Below are 22877 nucleotides of genomic sequence, written 5' to 3'. Positions count from 1 at the left end.
TGGCGAGGGAACAATGCAGTTAAAAAGAGGATCTATTTGTAAAACAGGATCCAGGGCAACCTAAACCTAAGACTCTCTCTGCATGATCAGTCATTGTGATCTTTGTGCACTGCTGTTACAATTATTAAAGGTGGCGTTATCTCAAATGGACAAAATGAAACTGGGACATTAGTAATATAAGTAGGCGGGACATTTTAATACTGAAATTTCTTATATTTTTTGTTAGCACCTGATATTTCAAGAACCAGCCGTTTATTGCAGAAACATGCATGTATCAAATCGTTCTTACTGTAACTTTTATCAAATGCACCATACTGTTTCCTACATTTCATATTTATAATGAAAAAGCAGTTTGACTGAAACACATTAGTGGTTGATGTTTGAACATGAACATGTTTTGCTGGTTGCTAAAAAAGCATGTCAGGAATGTAATCTTCTTCTGCTTCCCATACCACGAGTGACTGCTCAGGTTTCTATCACAGACAGTATCACGGTTCATATGATGGACACAAAGCTGTGAGATCCTGAAGGGTCATAAAAGTGTGCACAAACAGCAGCTTTTCTTTTCATGTGCAGCTTCAGGCTCCTCAGGAGGAGGCGCGTCAGGAGCAGATGTTTCCTTGTACTCTGACACTGAACCGCTGGAGGTGGACAAAAGCCTGCTGCACACCAGGTCTGCAGCTTTTCCATCCATCAAGGACACGTCTGTCACTGTTTTCTCTCTTAGCGACATATCCCCGTCTTCATCATCATCTATGAGCACAAACTCCTTGAGATAAACCATCCCCACTCCGTGGAGACTGCGGCTCTCTGCTGACTCCTCCGTACTGCGTCCATCCACAAAAGTCAGAGTTGAAGTCTCTGTCAGGGTCTCATGTGGGTCTGTTGAGTTGTCTTCTGGCCCCGAGTAGCCCTGGCTGCTTGACTCCATCGTCCTTATGAAGCTCCTGTGGCCAATCTCGTCTTTCGTGCTGCGCTTTTCTTCGTGGCTGATGGAGTTGATGTCTGGAACGTTGGCACTAGCTCGGCTGGAGAGCTGGTCTCTCCTGGGATGAGAACTGTTTTCTGCAGCATGACCATTTCCAGAATGCATCTTGAAGGCCACCTTCTCATAGTCATGGTAGACCTGCACACTGCTGCTCCCTGTTGGGGAAGAAATGGGGATGGTGGCAGTGTTTCCTTTTCCTTGCTTCTTCATGTAAATCTGCCTTTCACACTGAGACCAAACAAAAAACTGGAGGTTAGCCTCTGACCTTAGAAACTGTAGTCTGTTCACTGAGGATGACTGCAAGACTCAGTTCAATATTATTTATGTAACACCAGCTCACAACAACAGACACCTGGGGCTGGTTTATTTTGTGAGCCCAAAACAATATAGAATAATCCAGTAAATAGGCCTTCCTTTTTTTTAACAATATGAGAATATTTAGCAAACAATAAATACTAATATAATCATTTTAAGATTACTACTACATAGTAAACAAAATGGTCTAAATGAATAAATTATGACATCCCTGCTTTTGGAGGGAAGCTTATTGATTTTATGAGTCTGCATTGTATGTAACGGGAAAATTGTTTTTGCTTTGCAGATTCTAGAAAAAGCAATACAGTTCAGTTTAGGAGGCCACATACCTTTGACCCAGAAAACTGGGGTTTGTGCCCTGAATTGTATCTTTATTTTATGTATATTGTGTTCATTCTTTTTTAGTTTTTTAAGACTTATGAAATCTGTAAAAAAAACAAAAAGTCTTTGTTCACCTGGACGGGTATTTTATCTTTTAGCTGTAATACAACTGTATGAATCTGATGAATTTCCACCAAAGAAATTAATTGATGCCAATGTCAAGAAAGTGTCAAGAACATGGCACTACAAAATTACTGGCCCTCTGACGTCTGAGGGTCTGTGAAGATCCATCACAGGAAACAGTGATGTGCAGAGCATCACCTGACTTGAACTGCTTCCCACAGAAATGCTCCAAACTCCTCAAACAAACAAACTGGCATCATGACCAACATGGACACTGATGGTGCAAAATAAGCATATGTTTGCATCATGTATATTAAAATGCTTGATAGTATAATTAAACCCTTTGACAGGAAACAGTTGTTTTCTCTTGAAGGGAAGGAGTATGTAATCGTTTCCATTTGTTTGTCTGTCTGTCTGTCTGTTCGTTATCGGTCCAGTGACCACAGTTTTAAAGATATCATTTTTAATGTTGTCTATCTAGACTGGCTAAATATTTGACCTTGACCTTCACTGTTAGTGCCCACAATCAAAGTTGACCTTGAAAGAAATAGTCAAGAAACCATGGCTGGTGTCACATATCTAGTTATTACTAAGGTCTGAATAAAGGTGCTGCTACATGATTTGAGGTCAACAAAATTTACCCCTACTTTATTTATTTAATTTTTGAATTATTAATGCACAATTACAAACTGACTACATCATGCAGTTACATTATAGTACAGTGTTTCGCTAACAGTGTAACTGGGGCAACAAATAGTGGACTTGTTTTATGCGCTGGCCTCTCTGAATAAATAAAAGAAGCCGTTACTTTTAAAGGAAGCAAAAATAACCTGAATTCCCGAAGGACCGGCTCTGTGAAGGTGGAGACAGATGAAGGCCTCAAAAGTGCTTTAACAAACCAAGGAAAGTGAGTGTTTGATCTCTTTTAAACACACCTTCCTCCTCCCCTGCTGCCACACAGAAACATTTCAGATGAAGTGATAAAGGCACTGCTCATCAGAGCATCCTGGAAACCTGCCATCCTACTTATGGGTGTGGAATGCTGACAGATTCGTGTCAGTGGGCAAATCTTCAAGCTTTAGTCCCGTTTTAAAGAAAGGACAAGCGCAAACAAATGCAAATGGGAATATGCAATAAATATGCACACTGGAAACTGTATTGAAATACTTTTCTAGAGGATTTATAGCTCTGTGTGCTAAATGCACTGCACTCTGCACAGGAGCTTTACAAACTGACCCTCTTACACTTGACTGACTCCTGCAAGACAGAATTGGGACTCTATAAATGAATAATATCTGCAGTGTACATGTTGGAGTGGGAATGCTCCAGTTTGTAGAGGTGACTGAGCAAGAACAAGAACAGATGAAAAATAGATAATGTTTTAAACACGTTCATTGGTTTATGGCTTTAGCTTCACATGGCTGGCGACTCCTTTTGTCTCAGCAGTGAGTACGAGCAGCCTGGGAGAAGCGTTATCTCTGGGAGGAGGAACTATGTGGCACAGCCAGGAGAAAATGGACAATAATTTAATATCACAGAGTTGACTTTTTAAAAATGTTGGGCAGTATAGAGTACACTTAATGTATGATGATGGCTATCTGAACGCTAACATTACTTAAAACTGTCCTTTACACATCAAACACACAATTGATGCAACAATGAACATCCACATTTCTGTAAAAATACACATCAATTTAATAAAAACATGCCTTTACCTTAAGCTTTTTAAGCCTGAACTCTTCCCCGGGTCGATGTAAGGAAAATCACATGGCATAGATGGGATGATCAAGCAGGCTTCCTCCTGCTCTGCTGTGCCGCTGGCAAAACTGATGTCTCCTGCTTGCAGAGTATTCCTTGTGGTCTACAAACAAGAAATCCTTCACACACGCCCTCCCCTCATCGTATCCACTACAACTGCTCACAGCTGTAGCTGCACAGAGGCAGACTCGACGCACTCACACCAGAACCTGTGTGTGCGTCTCTTATTTTAAACTTTGTGATTTTCTAATGGATTGACCTTTATATTGATTCTGCTTCACATGTTAACCATCCAGAGTTGACTTTTGAGTTTTCATTAAATTAGAAATAGCAAAAAGGCAAACACCACCCAAAACAAGGAAATGAAGAAAGGTTAATTTATTGCACATTATTTGCCATTTTGGAGAATATGCTAACGTGCTTATGCGCAGACAGTTAATAATAACAATATTAAAATAGACACCGCTTACAGTGAATACAGGCTCTTTTCAGCTAGTTTTTAATTAAAATCAAAATGTCAATCTAAAGTTGGCGCTAACTTTTACTGGACCTGGCAGTGAAGTCAGATTATACCTGCAGTCCCTTCCTGAATTCTTGTTTACGCAGAACTACAACAGACACTTGTCCTGATTTTGTCCTTTTAAAACGCCACTTTTTTCAATCCCATGCACTGAACGTTTTCTAATATATAATACAGGCTCTAAGTCTCCGTGTTAAATATTGTGACAAATCCTTGAATTTAAAAATTTCAGCTATTCAACAAATATTGTGAAGTAAAACAAACAAACAAACAAACAAACAAACAACACACCCCTTTCAAAAAATTCTTTAAAATTAAGACTGTGACCTTACAATAATGACTAAATTGGGGATTACTTTATTTTTTTCAGCGAAAGAGAAGGCTCAAAGGAGATGCCACCTGTCAGAAAATGTATTTCTTATGTTGAAGGAAAAACAGTCTTTAAGATTATGTTTGACAACAATTTGGTGTAAACTAAATAAAGCTCAAACAAGGAATGCAAGAATATTTACAGCAAACCCTGAGGAATGCACCAGAGTCATGTGTTAAAGCACCAGGTGCACTGATGCAGAGGACACTCAATGTTGAAACTGCGTCTGATCTTTCACAAGTGATTTCTTATTTTCCAGCAGGTTTTTAGGTCAGAGGCGGTTGTGCACGGGAACTGTGCACCGCACCTCTAAATTAGAAAACCAGTGCTTTCTACTCTCTGTTCTTACTCTTATTGTCTGAGAGAGCAGCTGCTCTTTAGCTTTTTGAGACATTTTGACTTGTCACAAAGGGAAAAGCACATAAATAAATCAAACGATGCCTGAATACCATTTAGCTGCTTTAGCCTCAGGGTCCTGACATTGTGCATGCTGCCATGGTTTAATGGGACACTTTAACTCAGTGGTTCCCAAAAGTTTTTTGCTAGCCCCCCTTTGTTTTACAAGAAAAATGTGCGCGCGCGCACACGCACGCACTAACACATACTCCAACCACACACACCCATATTTTGCTCCATTGCGGTTTATTTCACACCTCAAACATTTAGTAAACAATTAAGCAAATACAAGTAATCTGCAATAAATTACAGGTTGTAAGAAAATAAACTACTAACTCTTTAACGCTACGTCCGCACCTGCGCGGGTATTTTTGAAAACGCAGCTGTTTCGTCCACACGTAAAACGGAGATTTTTTAAAACTCCTTTTTTGCGTTTACGTGTGGACGAGGAATACAGAGTTCCTCATGCAACTTCAAAGGTATGTGCCTTTATTCACGTCACGCTGTGCGCCACGTTATTGTTTACATGAGATGAATTGCAGAATAGCAGATAGAGACAAAATATTGTTAATCTGACTATCTTCAGGTTTTACACGCTTACACACACGCAGTTACTGTCCCTCTATTTAGAAAGGCAGAGGCGTCACGGTGTAATTATTTTACATGTAGTTGTTTTTTTTCCTGTGTAATAATATTCAACATTGTTATCAATACATTTTTCAAAAATGCCTCTCTGTGCAAAATGGGTTTAAAAACATAAACAACTGTGGATACTGTTTGTCCGTGATTTGAAGAGCCCAGCGCTGCTCCCGATGAAGGGAAAACTAATTCTGCAGGGGAGACCTACCTCGGCACTTGTGCAGGTGAAACCAAAGGGCAGATATGCTTCACCATATTTTCTAGTCTTTGGCTTAGAATGAAGTTGGTTTGGAAACATATTCAGTGATGCTTCATCTCCTGCTTTGCGTTTGTGTGGGCGCCCCGTGCTAGCAGTGTCCAAGCATCCCCCCCACCCCCATGCAATGACTCTGCGCCCCCCCTAGGGCGCGGGCCCCACACTTTGGGAAGGTCTGCTTTAACTGATCAGAGATACAATTAATGATATTATTACTCACAAGGAAATACCTGGAAACACCTTATCTGCTTACTGGTAAGCACTGAATGGTAATATAGTATATAAGTAATATTTAGTCAGAACAGAATGAAAACATCCACAAGTGTGCTCATTTATTCCTCATTTATTAGACACACAACTCTCCTCTGAACAGCCGACAATGAGCCGACTAAACGAAAACAGCTGGTTATGAGCTAACTCAATACCAGCTAACGATAGGATCAAGTATCCTTGAAACCAGCATTCCCTCTGATAAACAGCTTGATTATATTCTCACATCATATGAGAGTTAATTCGCCAAGTGTCTGAATCTACTTCAAAGCAGCAAACAAGAGCAGCTGGCAGACTAACAGCAGCAAAAAACAGCAGCGCTTATGACAGAAAAGTTCAGAAAAGTTTGACATTATTCAACATATTCAAAAATACTGTGTAGAAAAACATATTTGTTTTACACAAACAGTAGTAGAAATACGCCAGCCAGCAGCAGCTGGCTAAATGTAATGGTTTTGATCTCTCTTAGGTGACTAAAACTTTTTGTTCTATAACAGCCACCGTAGCTGAGATTATGCACTTGAATTGGGAGGTGTAAGAAAACAGAATTCAGTTGACTGTAACCTGCCAATCTACTGACAGTCAAACTGTTAACAGTGAAAATCTGAACAACAAATAACAACATTCTTTGTTAATCATCAACACCTAGAAATCAGTCCCACCAGGTGAGCTTTGCCCCCTCTGTGTTGCTGCATCTGAAAGTAGAGGCTTTGGGACTGATGCTTATTTTCGGGTGCTTCCCAAAAACTGACCGTCACCTTTCCTGGAACCAGCAGAGGCTCCTTAAACTGGGCAGTGACGGTAATGGGAGCGGTGATCACTTTAACCCCTGTTGGCAAAACAGAGCAGCTAGCTGACACCCTAGAACAGGACAGAGCCATCCTTCATAGAGATAATTAATACTGTTATCGTCTGATAAATCGCATTACCTTTGTGCTTTTCAATTTCAGCCAAGCAGACAGAGAACATCCAGAGACTCGGTACTCTGTGAGGAGTGAATCTAAAGAGCCTGGCCGGCAGAGAGAGGAGCTTACATGGAAAACTCCATGTACACTTCAGGTCAGGAGTCCAGGGAACTTTGAGCTCCACCTGCTTCAGAGTGTCCGGTGCTGGCTCATCTTTCTCACCTGCCAGAACAAAGATCAAAGTCATGGTGATCAGGTGAGTTAAAGCCCCAAGTGTGCCGTCGCTTTAAAAACACAAATATTCTGAAGGGGAACCACCGTGACACTACTCACTCTCATTTTCATTCTTAGGTGAACATCTGATGGCTTTGTGAAGCTTGTTTTCGGAAAGCAGTGTCAGGATGCTCTCCCACACTACGCATCTGGAGCGGGAAGTAGCAGACAGACAGATGTCCACCTCCACCCCTAGATCAGTCGGCTGGTACCCCAGGACTTGCACCCGCAGGGTGAATGGACCCTTCTTCAGCTCATCGATTGGCTGAAAGGTTTTTAAACTCTGACGCACATGGACAAGACCTAAAAAAAACATTTAAAACACTCAAAGTTGGATAATTTTCTTTTAAAACCTGCAGTACACATAAAATGATGAAGATTGAAATCACTTAAAAAAGTAAATACTGTACATAATTTCAAATGATGGACTAAAAACATTTAAATATTAAAGTTTTTTTTTTTTTACTGGGAAAAACACCTTTTTTGGTAAACAATGTAGTCGGTGCACTAAGTCAAGCTTTTTAAAAAATGGTTAGTTTTCATTCCTGTCCTTGTGTTTTCCAGTAAATTTGAATTTTCTTTTAGTTGTGACTGACTGCTTTTGTGAGCAAAGTGAAATAAATGGATAAATAGATACTTTTTGTGGTTTTCCAAGGTGAGTATGTCTTCAGCAAATTAAAATGGCACTTGTGGGGTTCTTGCATTAGCTGGTTTGTCTTCTAGTGAAACTCATTTGAGCCTGCAATACTGGTGCCTTCGCTATTTGTTTGAAATCCATCTGTCCATACATTTTCTACCACCTGAAGAAAGAGCCAACTCTTCACGGGACAAAAGACCAGGAAGGCACCAAGTCCAGATCGTGTGCCACCTTCTGCACTGATCACCTGGCCCCATCTTGACACTGATCTTCAGCAGATCCCTGGAGCAATTCATCACTGTAGGGACACTCTCCAGCACCCCAAGAAGGCTGGGTACTCTGACCTGTAGTTCAACTGGGTAGTGAATCGGGGTTGAATACCCACCTCTGCCTGCTGCCTCTCAACGAGGGCAACTCCGGATTGGTACAAACTCCAGCCCCTGTCCAGCAGACTGCGGTGAGGTGAGACTGACTATATCTAGGAAAGATCTCCCAACCTCTCACCTAAGCTCAGCATCCTTCCCCACCAGAGAGGTGATGTTATATGCCCCAATAGCCAGCCTCAGCAACCAGGGATTAGACATCGCACACGACCATTACAACTTCTCTTGTGGGTGATGACCCCACAGTATGGCCCACTTGGGATCACTACTTTTAAATGTAGCCACAGAGTTTTGATGTAGTATTTTGTACAACAATCAAATATTGAAATCAAAGCAATTTTGGCAATAAAATGTACCCATCAAGTTTCCACTGAGTTGAGATATCAGCAAAAGAATCAGTCTGGTTAAAGACGCCGTGTCATAGAATCATAATACTTTATCATTCCCTGAAAAAGCTCTATAAATGTGTGTCTTGTGTTATCTATGTCTTACCTGCTGGGCTGAGCCTGAAGTTTTCATGAGTTAACAACATAAGGAGAGGTCTGCCGCAGAGAAACTCCGGGAAGCACAGCGGGATGTCTCTGTATTCACTGTCTGGATAATCCCAACCATAACCTGCAGCACTGCAGAACCTCCGCAACAGAGCATCCTCCACCCTTAGAGACACATACACAAACTCAAGAGGACCTGCTCCCAGCTATTTTACAGTTCAAATGCATGCGTAAAACGTTAGGCCGCACTCACCTGCAGCTGACCACTGTATAACCAGCTTCTTGTTTCTCTGTACCGTATAAGCAGCCTGCTCTCCGGGTCACTCTTCTGCTCAGGTATTTCATGTAAACATACGCATCACTCGGAAGTTTGTCGCTATGCAGTTCGGTTGTTTTCAGCAGCTTGTGAGCGCAGTAAACGTGAACGTAAACCAAATACACGGAACATACAGACAGTGAGGCCACAATGTAACTCTGCGCATTCCCCATTATCGATTATAATATCCATGTAGGCTCACAGATACCGCTTAGCAAGGTGAGCTCCAAGTGCATGCAACAGTACGGCAAGCGCCCTGGGACAAACAGTGCGCTTTCGGCTCATCAGCAATGAAACTCGCACTCGGTGACGTTTTTAAAAAAATCTTTACTGTCGATGCACAATCACTTATTCCACAATTATTTTACATATTTTTCAGAGTATAAATTACAGCTGTTTCATAGTCGGCTCCTCTCACCAATTTACTAGTACAGTGTAAAAATATTTATTTTTGCTTACTGTCTGAAAAGTTCAAACTATTCAGCAATTCGCTATTTATTTATTTATTTTTCCAAAACGAAAGGGAGATGTCACTCTTATTGGCTGCAAAGAGAGCTTAACAAAAAAACAAAACAAAACCATCCAACAACTCATGTATAGAAATATACAAAGAGAACATTCATATCCAGGCTGAAGGGGACATTGTGTCTTCTTCAGTGGTTCCTGAGGTGACGGAGATGTCCTGACTCATCTGTCCCGTCCCCGCTTTTAAACTTCTTCACCCAAATAGAAGCAGCAGTACAATGCAGACTGAATTCACTGCGATCAGCGGCACTGCAGGGGAAAATAAAACATGACATGGTCTGAGCCAAGAGAAGTTAAAATGATCCAAGTCACTCTGTCTGAAGAATACTGAGTGTGTGATAAAGTGGAAACCCACCTCTCATGACTGTCCTGACGGAGCGGATAAGATTCATTAGCTGGACTTTGATGCCTGGTTCATCACCAAATCCCCCGACACTTTGATCCACTCCCCAGCCAACTGAAGATGGTTAAAACGAACGGATTTGTATTAAGTAGAGTGGGAATTAAAAGTACAAAATGTAAACATAGACGAACAACATAAAGTCTTCCTGTCAAATGGATAGAAGGTGGTGTAGCAACTTTAAACAAAGCGAAATCACAAACTTTTGTCATTTAAATTGTTCTATTTGACTAGCCTTTTAGCATTAGCCAGCTTAAATGCTGGGCCAATTCTATACATGACCTCTTGAGAGCCTAATATCTGAATTACAGACACTTACTTTTCCTTAGAAATCTTTCTTCGTGTAGTACAGCGACAGCATTGATGCACAGAATAGCTGCTTGTATAAGAGAGTATAAGGTAAATGCCATCTTGTCTCGACAAGTAGCTAGCTAGCTATATGTTAGCTGTAGCTGGCACTATTTACATCCGGAGGCCGCTCTGCTTTGATTGGTCGTCGGGCTTAGGGAGTGGGCGGGGCGCGTCCAATCCAGAACCCTCCCGTAAGAACTGCTACGGAAGGACTCCATCTGTCTTCAAGCAACAACTTCTGACGTGCCCCACAACTACTGGTAGATATTTGCCTCTTGGGCATTTGTGAGAAATTTTTCTTTTATATTTTTGTAGCGTTTACTCACAGTTTGGTTAGGGTCAGGAGAAGACTATTTCTGTTAAATTTATTTTTAGAAGCTTGTCTGACATAACGCCATAAGGCCAAACTCCCTCAATATACAGGCAGCTGAGAACAAGGCCCCTTTCAGAAATCTGGCTTTTCAAGTACAAAAAGTGAATTGCAGTTAGCTTTTCACAATCTGCCCCTCACTCATATAAAACTTGACCAAAACAAGATGCAAATGTATAACCAAGAGCTAAACGTTTAATAATTGTTGTTTGACAGAGCCTTGGGAAATGTCTTGATATTGAGGATGCCATAGTGCCACCACCCCTGAAAAGCAAACAAAAAACCGTGGCAGTTGGCAGGTAAGGGCTGCTGCAGTATCCCTACTTCCCACAGCCTTGTTTGACGAGCATTATGTGTAACATAGCCTCAAAACACCACTTTATGCAGGATGTTTCCTCCTGTAATATCTCATAATGTTATTATGATGTCATTATTGATGGTCATGCCACGGCTGGCATGGTGGATAACTTCGTAAGGCATGTAATGTGTTTTAAAAAAATACATATTTAATGGTGGAATTTATTTTTCCCCCCATGTATAACCTGAACATACAAACTTAGCTCTATATGCTGCACAGCTCCAATTTGTATTTGAGTGTTACTTACGGAAATGTACCACTTTCCACAAGCTGCCTTTGATGAAAATGTCATCAGCTGCCTTTAGTGATCTCTACTTGAATTTGACGATTCAAATAGCAGGACCTTGGAAATCAGTGTTGTACAAATTCTCTCAACTCCTTGATTTAAGAAACACAAGAGGCTGAATCATGAGAATAAAAATCTTTATTAGTGTTTTATGAAGTCTGCATAATATGCGCACGCCTGAGAAGCTTATGGTCAGAGAAAAAAAAAGGAAAAAAAAAAAAAGAGAAAAAGAACTGCTCTATCAATACCGCCCTCTACTGGTAAAACAACTGCCACATCTACTGTACTGACTGCTTTGCAAAAAGATTACTGTTAAATACACACATACTGTACTACTGTTATGTATATATGTATATGCATGTCTGGTCCACATCAGTTTTTGTAATGCAAATTTTTTTTTCCACATTCATATGTTGTAGGCCAAAGTCAAAACAATGTAACACCGGACCCTAACACTTGGTTCAGTTCCCCAAATCCAAACTTCACTAGGTGCACTTAAAGTACAATCACTACTGCCATATGGTAAACATATTTTGGGGGCGGGAACATGTTAAACTCGCAACAGCCACAAAATGAGTTGAAGCCATAAAGTCTTGTTGTACATACTGTATTTTATAGACAGAACAAGTACGATACAAACACTAACACAGAATGTCCCAGTGTGCAGGCACATTCGCTCCTCTCACAGGAGAAAATAAACACTCTCCTTCCGACGTTCCTGTAACATTTTGAAAGCCAATTATATCTGGTTCATCTTAACCTGCCTGCCGTAAGCACCAGAAGGCTACAAGAGGTCATGTGTGTTTTTTCCAAAAATGAAAGGGGGTGGGAAAAAAATAAAATAAAATTGAATGAACTGAATGGCCGAGCTGAATGAACAAATGGCCATTACAAAGTTTTACATGCCACTGGAATCATTCAAACCATTACAGAAAAGTTGATTTCAGGCAAATCTGTTGCTGTTTTAGTGTACTTTAAATGCACCAGATTTTTTCAGAAGAGAAAAAAGGGTAGATACAGGCTGCACATGTGTGGCAGTGATGTTTTTTTTCCTTAAACCAAGACAAAGAGCTGCTTAGAAAGTTTTGAGGGAGAGAAAAAAAAATATAAGGAATGATCCATGCCCTCCATGTCACTTTGGAAACAACTGTGGTCTTTATAATATTATTTTAATAAAAAGTGGACGACAGAAATTGTAAGTATATTTATATATAAAAATACATGAGAATACAAAAGTAGCAAAACAATGGGGATATAGGCTAAAAACAGAATGAATTCATTCATTGAAACCTTCAAATTCTCCCAGTGAACCGCTCTCTACTTCACCTTGGAGAGTCCCAGGACTCCCAGTGTCTGTCAAAAAAACAAGAAGCTTTTTGATTAACAGCTGATATTCTCTGGTCCCTGCCCAGTGCACCCTGCAAAGCCTGGCCCACCACCTCTTCAGCTTCCATACCAGGCTGTTCAAGTGGGGGATGTAACTAGACTAAGCCAAGGACACATAAGAGTGCCATATAATGACAAAAATCATAAACTCTTGTCAGACTGAGTTAGCACTTCGTTTTTGAAATATTTATTCAACCAACACTCTTTTCTCCATTACGAGGAATGTCTTATAACGACACCCATCAAGACTTAAAATAAAACTAAAATAAAATTTAAAAAAAAAACAAAAACTGAGGTGTATGTGTGTGCGTGTGTGTGTGAGGAAGGGGTGTTCTGGCAAAGACAATCAAATCACTTTTTAACAAAAACAAAACAAAAACACCGTGGCGTTTCCTTGAGGGGAACGGCCACCAAGGCCATCATTTCTTCACTAAGTCACCTCCCCCTGGCAAGAGACGGGGCAGAGTTTCCCAGAGAAAAGTAAACTTATGTTAACAATGTTTGGGGTAGGCTTTAAAAAAAAAAAATCATGTTACTTATACAAGCAATCTTCAAATACTGAGAAACTATTCACAGATATTTTTGGTATCTCCTCTACCTCCCAGACTAAAAACCAATATACATTTTATTTGTACCACAAATAGATCTAATATTAAGGTTTTGGGAAAACAGTTTTAACAAGGTGCATGACATAGAGGGGTAACAAAGTGCCAATTTTTGTTGTTGTTGTTTTACTCAAAAGTCTGTATCTGTGTGTGTATGTGAAGTTAAAAGAGGGATGTGGAACTGGGCCACAAATACTATGAAGTATGTCACAGAAAAATCAATCTGTGGGATTTCCTTTTTTTAAATGAAAGGACTCACATGTTTAGAATTTAACGAGCTTTATAATGGGCTTTTTTGAGGGGGAGGGGCTATTTTAGGACATACTGGAGCAGCGTGCGGATGGGGAACCCATCTGGGTCAGAACTTTGTCCAGCCACTGCAAGGGCCCGTTCAAATGCAGCTCGATCCAGCAAGGAGTGCTTGTGACAGTCTGCCGCCTGGAAAATAAAGATAATTTCATGAGCTGACGTAGCCTTTTCATGTTTCACGACATGTGACTTATGATGCTTTATGATGAGCTTTGTTAAGTGAAGCACCCATTTCTACAACTTCTTCTACAGGAAGAGGATGTTGCGGTTTGCAGCTCTCTACTTGAAATTCTTAAAAACTACTTGAAAATCTGATCACACATCCCTGGAATAACCTGAACCATTTGCATCCCATGTGATGGAAATAGTTCAGGTCATTATTAGCTGATGTCACTAATAATGGCTCAAACTGTATGCATCAAAACAAAACAAAAACCCCCCCAAAAAAACATTTGCCACTAGGGCTGTGCGATATCACCAAAATCTCATATCCCAATATAAGACATCTATCGTCCCGATAACGATATAAATTACAAAATTTTAACATTTTCTGTAAATTCTTGCGTGACGTGTTTCCAGCTGCGCGTCATGTACCTGGAGTCGAGTGTTTTAACCGATGCATTTTTAAACATAAGTTGTAACGGCCGCCGTTTTCTTTGTGAGTATTTATTACATGGCGTGCTGCGGGGAAAAGCCTGTTCTAACGTTTGAATCTAAGGTTTATTTTTTAGCACCTGAAGGCTCTTTGTTGCTTTTCATCCGTAAATAATCTGCCCTTTCACGTGATTCAGTTTATTTTGAAAAGTCTCAACAGGATCTTGAGCTTTATTGTGAAAGGTTTATGTAGAAAATAAACAAGCGGACACGCGATGGTTTTACCGTTGCTAATGACAACGCATAAAAACAGGCGCTTGTCCGTCCGTAGTATGGTTATATTAAATATAAGAGAAAGAGAACTTTAATAAATTAATATAGCCACTACAGTGACCATCAAAACGATGAATTAGAAAGCACTTTGGGCAACTATGCTGTTTTCTAAAGTGCTCTGTGAATAAACTCAGATTGGACTCTTTAACTTGGGCTCATTGTCGGCTGTTCTATGAACGCTCTGTTTGGTCTTTGTTATTTGTCCCCTCAAGCTTGACTAATAAATTAATCAATTAGTCAAGTCATTAAGTTCACTAGGAACAAAACTGATAGCGAGGAAGAAAAACTTTACTTTTACTCCATGACTCTGCAGTAATAAGGCCCACAAAGGACCATAGGGTGCAACTAAAGTTCGGCGTACAAGGCTCCACTAAGATTAACTGTTAACGTTTCAAATCAAATTTCCACATATTAAGTATGACTACATCCCATGATTTCCACAGTTTCTGGACCAGTGTTCACCTGTACTCAGCTCCCCAGCCTTTGACAAAGCTCATGCGGATAGTGCACATCCTGGTGAGTTGGTAGACGGCCTCAAAGCCCTGGTTGACTGACTGAGCCAGCAGAGCTGCAAATTCCTGGTTGTTAAAGATTTTTAGGTTACAACCTGAAAGGACAAAGAGAAAAAACAGGGCCGTCGGTTTTTGCTGGTGGTAAAAGATGAATCACAATGAGACTTTGGTTGGAAGTGGTCTGTTATTGTTTTTGCTGTGGATAATTATTAATTACACAGACCTTTTGTGATGATTCTGCTGGCCTTCACCAGTTAGTGATTTGATTAATTTAGCAAGTTTTTAAATTCCTCTTTTCCCACAGAACTCCTTTAAAAACTTTTTATTCTGATATACTGTGAATTAGCATTCTGAGTGCATTGCAGAGAAGTGGACTTTCAGAGGTGATATGAAAGGTTGCTATGGAAGCGGAGACACTGGGAGTGTAATTTCCATTTTCACCTTAAAGCAGGATGCTACACAATTTTAAGAGAGAGAGAGAGAAACTTTTATCATCGTATATTTTCTTAAACATCTCACCTGGAGGAATTTTACACACTGTTGCTGGATGCCAACCATACCGCTGGTTGCAGTTTGGACTCTGGACAAAGATGGCGCTATCACTCAGGCACTCAGCAAATACTTCCCCCCCAATATAGTAGAGTCGAACTCCTCTTCCTGTAAACACAGATAGAACCCAGTTATTCAGACATACTGAATCGTGTGAATGTAAAGAAAGTAATTTTGAAGGCTTAAAGTGCAACAGGTTTCCTACACACAGTTATACACTCCTAACACATACTGAGCTGTGCCATACCTATGTGCCTTCGGGTCATCTCTACAGTGGCATTCCTGTTAACATTAGACAGCAGGCCGAGGCAGAAGCGTTCAGAGTTTGATGGATCTGTGAATCCATCCACTGTCAGTGAGGGCTGAGAGGCGTGAAACGTCTCCCCGACGCGCTGGTTCAGCTCATAGTACGCTATAGAGCACCAGAAGGCCGGCTCCGAGTAAGTCACTGGTTGCAGGTCTGCAGGAGAGGCAAAACTACACATCAGTTACGAAAGACCAGCACTGAAAAGTTTTCTCTGTGTATGCACAGATGTGTCTGCTTTCCTACTGACAGGCAACCACAAGACCCATCCAAAACCACCACCTCACTAATTTATTACCATTATTGTGATTACCAACAAAATCCCCGCCCTATGTGTAGGTTTTGCCAAGTCTGCGGCACTTGTTCGCTTCACTCATGTATGCAAACACAGACTTGTTAATTCATCATGCTGGTTTTTTTTTTAATCTTCATTATCAGTTGTACATAGAGCGATGCCAAAAAACACCAAATAACTGAATAAAAATGTATCCTGTTCTTTATAAGCTAAACACTTGTTTTTGTGTTTTTTTAAAATAACTAATTTAATTTAATTTTTTTCACATGGTTCCCTTCCATTCTGTCAGATTTAACATATTCAGTTACACAATTTGTTTGAGTTAAAAACAACACTTACCCATGCTGTGATTGACAGGAGACAGAGTGCTGGGGGAGAGCTCTGCTGGAGAACCTAACCAGAAAACAAGAAGTCATGGGTGTGGATGCATTAAAATGCAAAAAGGTGGATTATATCTTATAATGAACCTGGTGCCTGTCTTGCAAAGAAAAGCCAAAAGGATACCATAAAACGCATCTGCTTGCTTTACAGTGAACAGAAGAGATGCTGTCTACTGTTGCCATAACACTCGATCTGTACATCTTCTAGATGAGAAGATAAAGTTTGAGCTACAGCTTCTTTCACTGCACTAAGGGTGAAATGGATTAGTTATAAAACAGTAAGTAGCTCGCTGCTGCAGTTGAGGTTATCATTAACAGCACACCAAGCTACTTTATTCTTACATCCATTTCCAGAACAAGACACCGAGCGCTGCTATAGAATCTTACAAAATAAAACATTTAACTTCTGTGACTTTAAACTTTAAATGCTTTTCTCATGTTTGCTCATGCTTCTGTGGAGAAAAAAAAAAAAATCTAAAAAGATTCAATCTGGATTTTGTCCCTGCCACCCTCTTTAAGAAATTGAAGGATACGACACATTTAACCCTCCAAGGTAAAACAGAGGGGGAAGCACAAGAGTTAGAATCAAGGTGGAGGACTGAATCAAGACGCTTTCAATAAAGAACAAGCACTGACAGATTGATGCAAGGTGCTACAGTGTGTCTGACAATAACAGCAGCTTTAAAACTGTTCTTATTCATGCCTTCCTGTGTTGTATATACATACCCATGTCTGAATGACACCAAGCTCTCACTTTAGTGGCCTGATAAGGCCAGCGCGTGGTACAGTCAAAAACTCACCTTTGAACCAGTAAGTGAATAAGACTGTAATCTCTTGACGCAACAATCTAAAACTATGTGTTACTATGAGCATACTTGATCTAGGATGAGCTTTGATGGACAGATTTCATTGGTACTAATCCATGATGACAAATAATCACCAGGTAGATCAGGTGACTACGTGACACATGGAAGTGCAGCAGCACAGGTAGAGTCTGACCTATCGCCCTTTACTGCATGTCTTCTTCTTCTCTCGCTCTCCCTACTTTCTTGTCCATCTTCACTGCTCTACCATCCAATAGAGGCAAAAATGCCCAAAAATGATCTTAAGAAAATATTATAATCATCAATCAAAACTCAGTACCTTCAGTTATCAACTTAAATCACTCAAACAAGTTATATATGGTAACTGAACTGGTGACTGGTCCTTATATAGAACCTTTCCACTCTACCTGAACATTCAAAGCACACTATACAACGTGCCTCATTCATTTACCCATACATAGAAGCAAGCTTTTTCAATCTAACATTCACACTCCAATGAACGCATCGGAGTTCAGTATCTTATCCAAGGATACTCTGACATGCAAACTGGAGCAGGCGGGGATCGAAGCACCAACCTTCCAACCTGCATTCAGGTATAACCTGCAGCTATTGCGACTCATCTGACTAGTGATGTGAGACAGACAGGAAAAGAAGGAGGACCACTAGTCTAGGGTACCTGTGTCCATACTTTGATTCATCTGCTGATCACTGGCCTCCCCATCCTCACTGATGTAGCCTGGTGGAGGTGTTTCTGTTGAAACACACACAAAAAAAGTGATCTTGAACAAAACTTGAAAGCATGTCTTCTCTCAAATCACATTTTCTTTCCCGACATGATGTAAATACAAGAAGCAAACTCACCTGGTATATAGTTGTTTGGAGGTTCGATTCCTGTTGGAAAATTTGTGTTCTCAGGTATGGAATGAGTGTAGTCATCTAGAGGTGGCAGCTCTGGCAGGATTTCTGAGTGTCTTGGCACGAGAACAGGAGGCAGCACTGAAGTGTTGGGGAAAAGTTACCAGAAGAGATTTACATATTTAGAAAAATGGCTTTAAAATGTTGCCGCTCACCATTCATTACAACTTCTCACATTCAAACGGCATGATTTGGCTCACCTGGGGTCTCCACCCTCTGGTAGTGGTAAGGGTTGATGCAGACTTCGTCCTTCTTGAGGTGAAAGGCATACTCACAGGCCTCAATGGCACGCAGCTCGTGGTGGCTGTGAAGGTCTGGCCATCGCCACAAACGGCAGTAGATAACATGGGGAAGGCCCTTCCTGTGGGAGACCTGGAGACGGCCGTCCAAGGATCTGATTGAACAGCAAACAGGAGATGGTGGTGAGAGGGGCAGAACACAGGGGAGGTAGAGGGGGAGGAGTGATACATAATATGGCCAGGTAGGAGAGGTAATGGAGATGGATTGACGAGAAACAATGATGTTCTCAGCAACCGTCACCTCCAACACTATGATGACAACTCTCCCACATCAAAGTTGTATACACAATAGTTGAGATAGTCACCTGGTTTGGTCAGGGTAGTTGTAAAGGCCTGATGTATCCCACTGTTCTATCGTATTTGGTGTACTCAGTCCCCATATTTCAGAGCAATTGCTGCACACAGAGAAAACAACAAAAACAAAAACAAAAAACAAATGATAAACATGGGACATGACTCATTCAGAAATATCAGTATGGGTATGTAAACACTAAAAGGCCTCTTTTATTGGAGTCTCATGGCAAAAGAAAGACATCAAATTTCAGCTCTGAAAATGAAAGATGGGAACTTCAAATAAGAGAAGCCTTTTTCAACCGAATCAAGGGAGAGAGAAAAAAAGCAAAACCCAAACATGGAATTTGCTAGCACGCACAATGAGTGAGACAAAGGGCATTCTTCACATTGTGGCATTGTATCAAACACTGAAAATAACTCTTTCACTATGATTGTTTATGTCAGAACTTATCTGGAGACATTCAAACAAACACTGAAGGAACACAGTGGCACAAGAGAAGGGGTGGAAACCTTGGCAAAAAAGAAAAAGAAGAAAAAACCTTTCCATTCTCAAAACACTGACAAGAAAATGGGCAGAGAAATGTGAAATTAAGACAAATGGCGAGTAGTTGCTTCTGAATAACAGGACAATAACAGATGCTACGCATTATAAGCTAAAAATACACAACAACATGCATTAGACTTCGTGATTGCAGTGGGATCTCTAAACTGACATTTAAAGTTGGAGTCGTCTGGCTCAAGACAAAGCTGGAAATCCATTTTAGTCCACTTACCCCAGAAACTTTTAGCTCATAATATCAAGTTGTGTTATTAGCAATTTCTACTGCAGGAAACTGCATGATTGCAACCTAATGTCAACGTGACACCTATCAAAGTCACTAAACGCTATAAAACAAACCAGTATAAGTACAGCTGCTTGAATGACATTACTTTTAGCTGACGTAGATACCATTTCATTCACACTGAGCCAGTCACTCTATCACTAAAACCTAAATGTCCTAGAACAACTCTCAGGAGATAAAAAAAAAAACAAAACAGTTATCTATAGACATCCAAACATTTGATGTGGTACTTGGTGGAACATCATTGAAAGATGTCTGTTAACACGGTGTTCCCACTGAATGCAAGTCTGGGTCATGAAGGCTGGCTGACAAAGATCCACATCAATTGAGCTTTCAGAGTTTCTCTCCCATGGGACTAATGCAAACTGTCTAACAGCAAATATAATAAAAGCTTTTAGTCACAGAAACATGAAAAAGCAGAATCACCAACAATCAGCAGTATTATTGTACCTGGGGATGGTAACACACTTTGTGTTACAGTTCTGTGTGGTGATGGCCTTCTCGAGCTCATCTAGCTGACCCGTCTTCTTCAGCTTCTTCACTAAGCTCTTCACGGCCTTCTCGCACCATTTCTCCTCTTGTCCGTTCTGCTCTGCGCCGCCCGCTCCTCCCGGGCTGCTAGTTGATTTCTTCCAGCCCAAAAGCCTCTTCACCACAGGAGGGGTGAATGGCAATATGGAGGACATCTTAAGCTGGACAAGCCAGGAGTCTCCACAGGACTTAATACAAGTTTTCTCTCACACACAGACAAGAGGGGACTGGGAGCTACAGTTTCGGGTCCTTGCTCTCAGGAGCCCCTCTACTGACCACTGAGTCACAGGATGAACTCCACCGCTAGCAGTGTAAACTCAGAAGAGACGGACACCTTGGGAGACAGGCATACACAAAGTACATCATTACAAAAAAAACTACAGAAAAACAACAGCATTTAAGCTTATAAAAATAACAGGCAGGCATATACAGTGAAACGCTAAAGTCTTGAGATACCCTTCATGTCTTTATACTTTTTCTAGGAAACTGGGAAATAAGTGTAGCGATTAACTAAAATGTGTGCAAACATAAACAGAAATGAAATACAGTTTATAAGGCAAAAACCTTTAGGGTCTTTAAGTATTTTTCGGGAATAATTCTCTAGGATTCCCGAAGGACATTTGATGGTATTCTTTGGATTTTGTCTGCCTTTTGTTCTGTTCTCTCTCAAGATGATCCTATGCTTGTTCAATAATGCTGAAGTCAAGGATCTGTGGAAGCCAGTCCATGACTGACTTTGCTCCAGTGTGTGTTTTTATAACCAGAAATGGTTTTACTGCACTGGCAGTGTGTTTGGGATCACTGTCATGTTGTAAAATTAAGCAGCAACCAGTCAGATTTGCTCTTGATGGTACTTTTTAATGCCTGTCATTTCACCGGTTTTGACAAGATACCAAACACTGCTAGTGGAAATGTAGCCCCAAGCCATGACAGAGCCTCCACCATGTTTTACAAATTGCTGTAGGTGCTCACCAATATGCCATATCTGTATTTATTGATATAAACAAAAAGCAATTCGAATTTGAATTCACCACTCCATAAAACCTGTTGCCACTGATTTCCAGTCCAGTTCTTGTGTAATGTGGCACACCACAGCTATTTCTACTTAATACTAGTTTATGCTGGCAAGTCATCTTTTGCATTTCTCAAATATTTAACTAAAGGAATGGGAACAAGTTGTGTTATGAGGCTGCCTAAAGATACACTTTAGGCATCACTTAAGATACAAATATGTATGAATGAGTCATAGGTCAGTGAGAATGGTTTAACAAACAACGGGACAGGGTCTAGGCTAAAAATGAGTAAAAAGGGAGCCAATATCCAAAGAAAACCTTTGAAACACCCTCAGAAAGCTCGGAGAACTACTGTTCAAAACCACTTAAAAAACAAAAGAAAAATGTTAAGAAATGAGGGCGGGCTTAAGCCTTTTGCACACTATTGTACTAGACACCGTTACTTCAAAAAGAAATAAGCAGGACCGTTTTGTCAGCAGCACTGACTCTTGTGTGAAGTAAAGAAATGCCCACCTGATGTTAGCTAGTCAAACACTGCCTGGCACCTCAACTATTTAGCTTGCAAAACAATGAAGTTAGCAGACCGGGTGTGTCTCTTCCGTGCCCAGAAACTAGCACGACAAACTGTTAAAGGGCGCTGTGAATCATATCAAATCAATGTGAGAGCATTTTGTGACAGCCAGTTAGTGCTAACACTGACTGGCTTTGGAAGGCCGGCTGCTAGCTGCCTGATAGGGGCCCTGCCTGGATCAAGTCACCACCAAATCAGTTTATCAGAGCTAGCTTGTGAATTTCTGTAATAAATCAAGCAAAGAGCGAAATGCAAATAAAAGCCACAGATAATGAAATTCAATAAACGATAGGTAGTTTACGGAGAATTCATAATCTAGCTAAGGCAGCTAACGTTAGCTTAAGCAAGCTAGCTGCCAGCTTGTTACCAAAAATCCTTTTGTTGTGATCCACGAAACAGCCTCCTATGCGCAACAGTCAAGTCGCGCTACTTTTCTACCTACCATCAGGCAGTCAAATACAGATAAGACACAATTTATCCAATCTCACAAAATGTCACCATAAGGGTATACACAATGTAGTCCATCAGTTGAATAAAGCTACCCGTTCTCTGTGTCTTTTACTCAAACATAGTAAAATGAGCTAGCATCTTGGACGAACTCTTCCAAACTGACCCTGTCTCCCGCTGGCTACCGGAGCTACATCTCCCACACAAAACAACACGCTTCAAAGTCAAGAAAGCCGCTCTAAACGTTCCAATAATTACCCCAGTCTGAAAATTCCAGCTTCCAGTTTCCGAGGAAGAGATGTGCGCCTCTCTAAACGCCTTGGTGACATAAAAATACATGAACGCTGCTGTACTGCAGCTAATTTTGACAAGGCTCTTCTCAACTTGCCACCAATGCTACACAAGCTAGTTAGCTATGTTAGCTAGACCGGAACAACACAACAAACCTGTTGGCTACGGGCAAGCGATTAGGCCCACCTATCAAAAACGTGATTGGAGGATCGGACGAAGACGTAACTGAATACTGGCTCTTGTCCTTGACAATCTTCTTTGTTTATTTGACAGCATGTGTTTATATCTGTCATCGTTTACGGAGGATTGAAAGCAAAACCGGTTCATAGCAG

The 22877-nt window shown here is 40.8% G+C and overlaps 4 protein-coding genes across 7 annotated transcripts; all 4 read right to left on the bottom strand.

The window, feature by feature from the left end:
* Positions 1 to 120: 120 nt before the first annotated feature.
* LOC146562008 (uncharacterized) lies at positions 121 to 3579 on the bottom strand. Its single transcript, XM_085293078.1, has 2 exons — positions 3463 to 3579; positions 121 to 1216 (listed from the first exon to the last, which is right to left on the bottom strand). Exon 2 carries the CDS (start codon positions 1196 to 1198, stop codon positions 533 to 535), a length of 666 nt encoding a protein of 221 aa, XP_085149204.1. The 5' UTR covers positions 1199 to 1216; positions 3463 to 3579; the 3' UTR covers positions 121 to 532.
* Positions 3580 to 6013: 2434 nt separating this feature from the next.
* LOC146562007 (uncharacterized) lies at positions 6014 to 9233 on the bottom strand. Its single transcript, XM_085293485.1, has 5 exons — positions 8899 to 9233; positions 8647 to 8810; positions 7195 to 7437; positions 6886 to 7083; positions 6014 to 6785 (listed from the first exon to the last, which is right to left on the bottom strand). Exons 1-5 carry the CDS (start codon positions 9132 to 9134, stop codon positions 6595 to 6597), a joined length of 1032 nt encoding a protein of 343 aa, XP_085149611.1. The 5' UTR covers positions 9135 to 9233; the 3' UTR covers positions 6014 to 6594.
* A 35-nt stretch (positions 9234 to 9268) lies between these two features.
* LOC146562006 (immediate early response 3-interacting protein 1) lies at positions 9269 to 10371 on the bottom strand. Its single transcript, XM_085293491.1, has 3 exons — positions 10206 to 10371; positions 9842 to 9943; positions 9269 to 9735 (listed from the first exon to the last, which is right to left on the bottom strand). The coding sequence occupies exons 1-3, from the start codon at positions 10294 to 10296 to the stop codon at positions 9680 to 9682; spliced, it is 249 nt and encodes an 82-aa protein (XP_085149617.1). The 5' UTR covers positions 10297 to 10371; the 3' UTR covers positions 9269 to 9679.
* Positions 10372 to 11371: 1000 nt separating this feature from the next.
* LOC146562005 (SMAD family member 2) lies at positions 11372 to 22782 on the bottom strand. 4 transcript variants are annotated; one of them, XM_085293483.1, is made up of 11 exons: positions 22701 to 22782; positions 20143 to 20557; positions 18862 to 18951; positions 18458 to 18651; positions 18204 to 18338; positions 18019 to 18093; positions 16478 to 16531; positions 15787 to 15999; positions 15510 to 15647; positions 14941 to 15085; positions 11372 to 13680 (listed from the first exon to the last, which is right to left on the bottom strand). In XM_085293483.1, exons 2-11 carry the CDS (start codon positions 20376 to 20378, stop codon positions 13557 to 13559), a joined length of 1404 nt encoding a protein of 467 aa, XP_085149609.1. In that variant the 5' UTR covers positions 20379 to 20557; positions 22701 to 22782; the 3' UTR covers positions 11372 to 13556. The 4 variants fall into 4 exon arrangements, with proteins under 4 accessions (XP_085149609.1, XP_085149606.1, XP_085149610.1 ...); XM_085293480.1 differs by lacking the exon at positions 22701 to 22782 and adding an exon at positions 22513 to 22677; XM_085293484.1 differs by lacking the exon at positions 22701 to 22782 and adding an exon at positions 22513 to 22677 and having other exon boundaries at positions 18031 to 18093.
* Between the last annotated feature and the right edge of the window lie 95 nt (positions 22783 to 22877).

The sequence above is a fragment of the Mchenga conophoros genome, linkage group LG12 (assembly GCF_057382185.1).
Source record: "Mchenga conophoros isolate Kocher_MC1m ecotype Shallow Benthic linkage group LG12, M_conophoros_male_GT1.1, whole genome shotgun sequence".
Classification (NCBI taxonomy): Eukaryota; Metazoa; Chordata; class Actinopteri; order Cichliformes; family Cichlidae; genus Mchenga; species Mchenga conophoros.
This window is presented reverse-complemented; position numbering and strand designations above follow the sequence as displayed.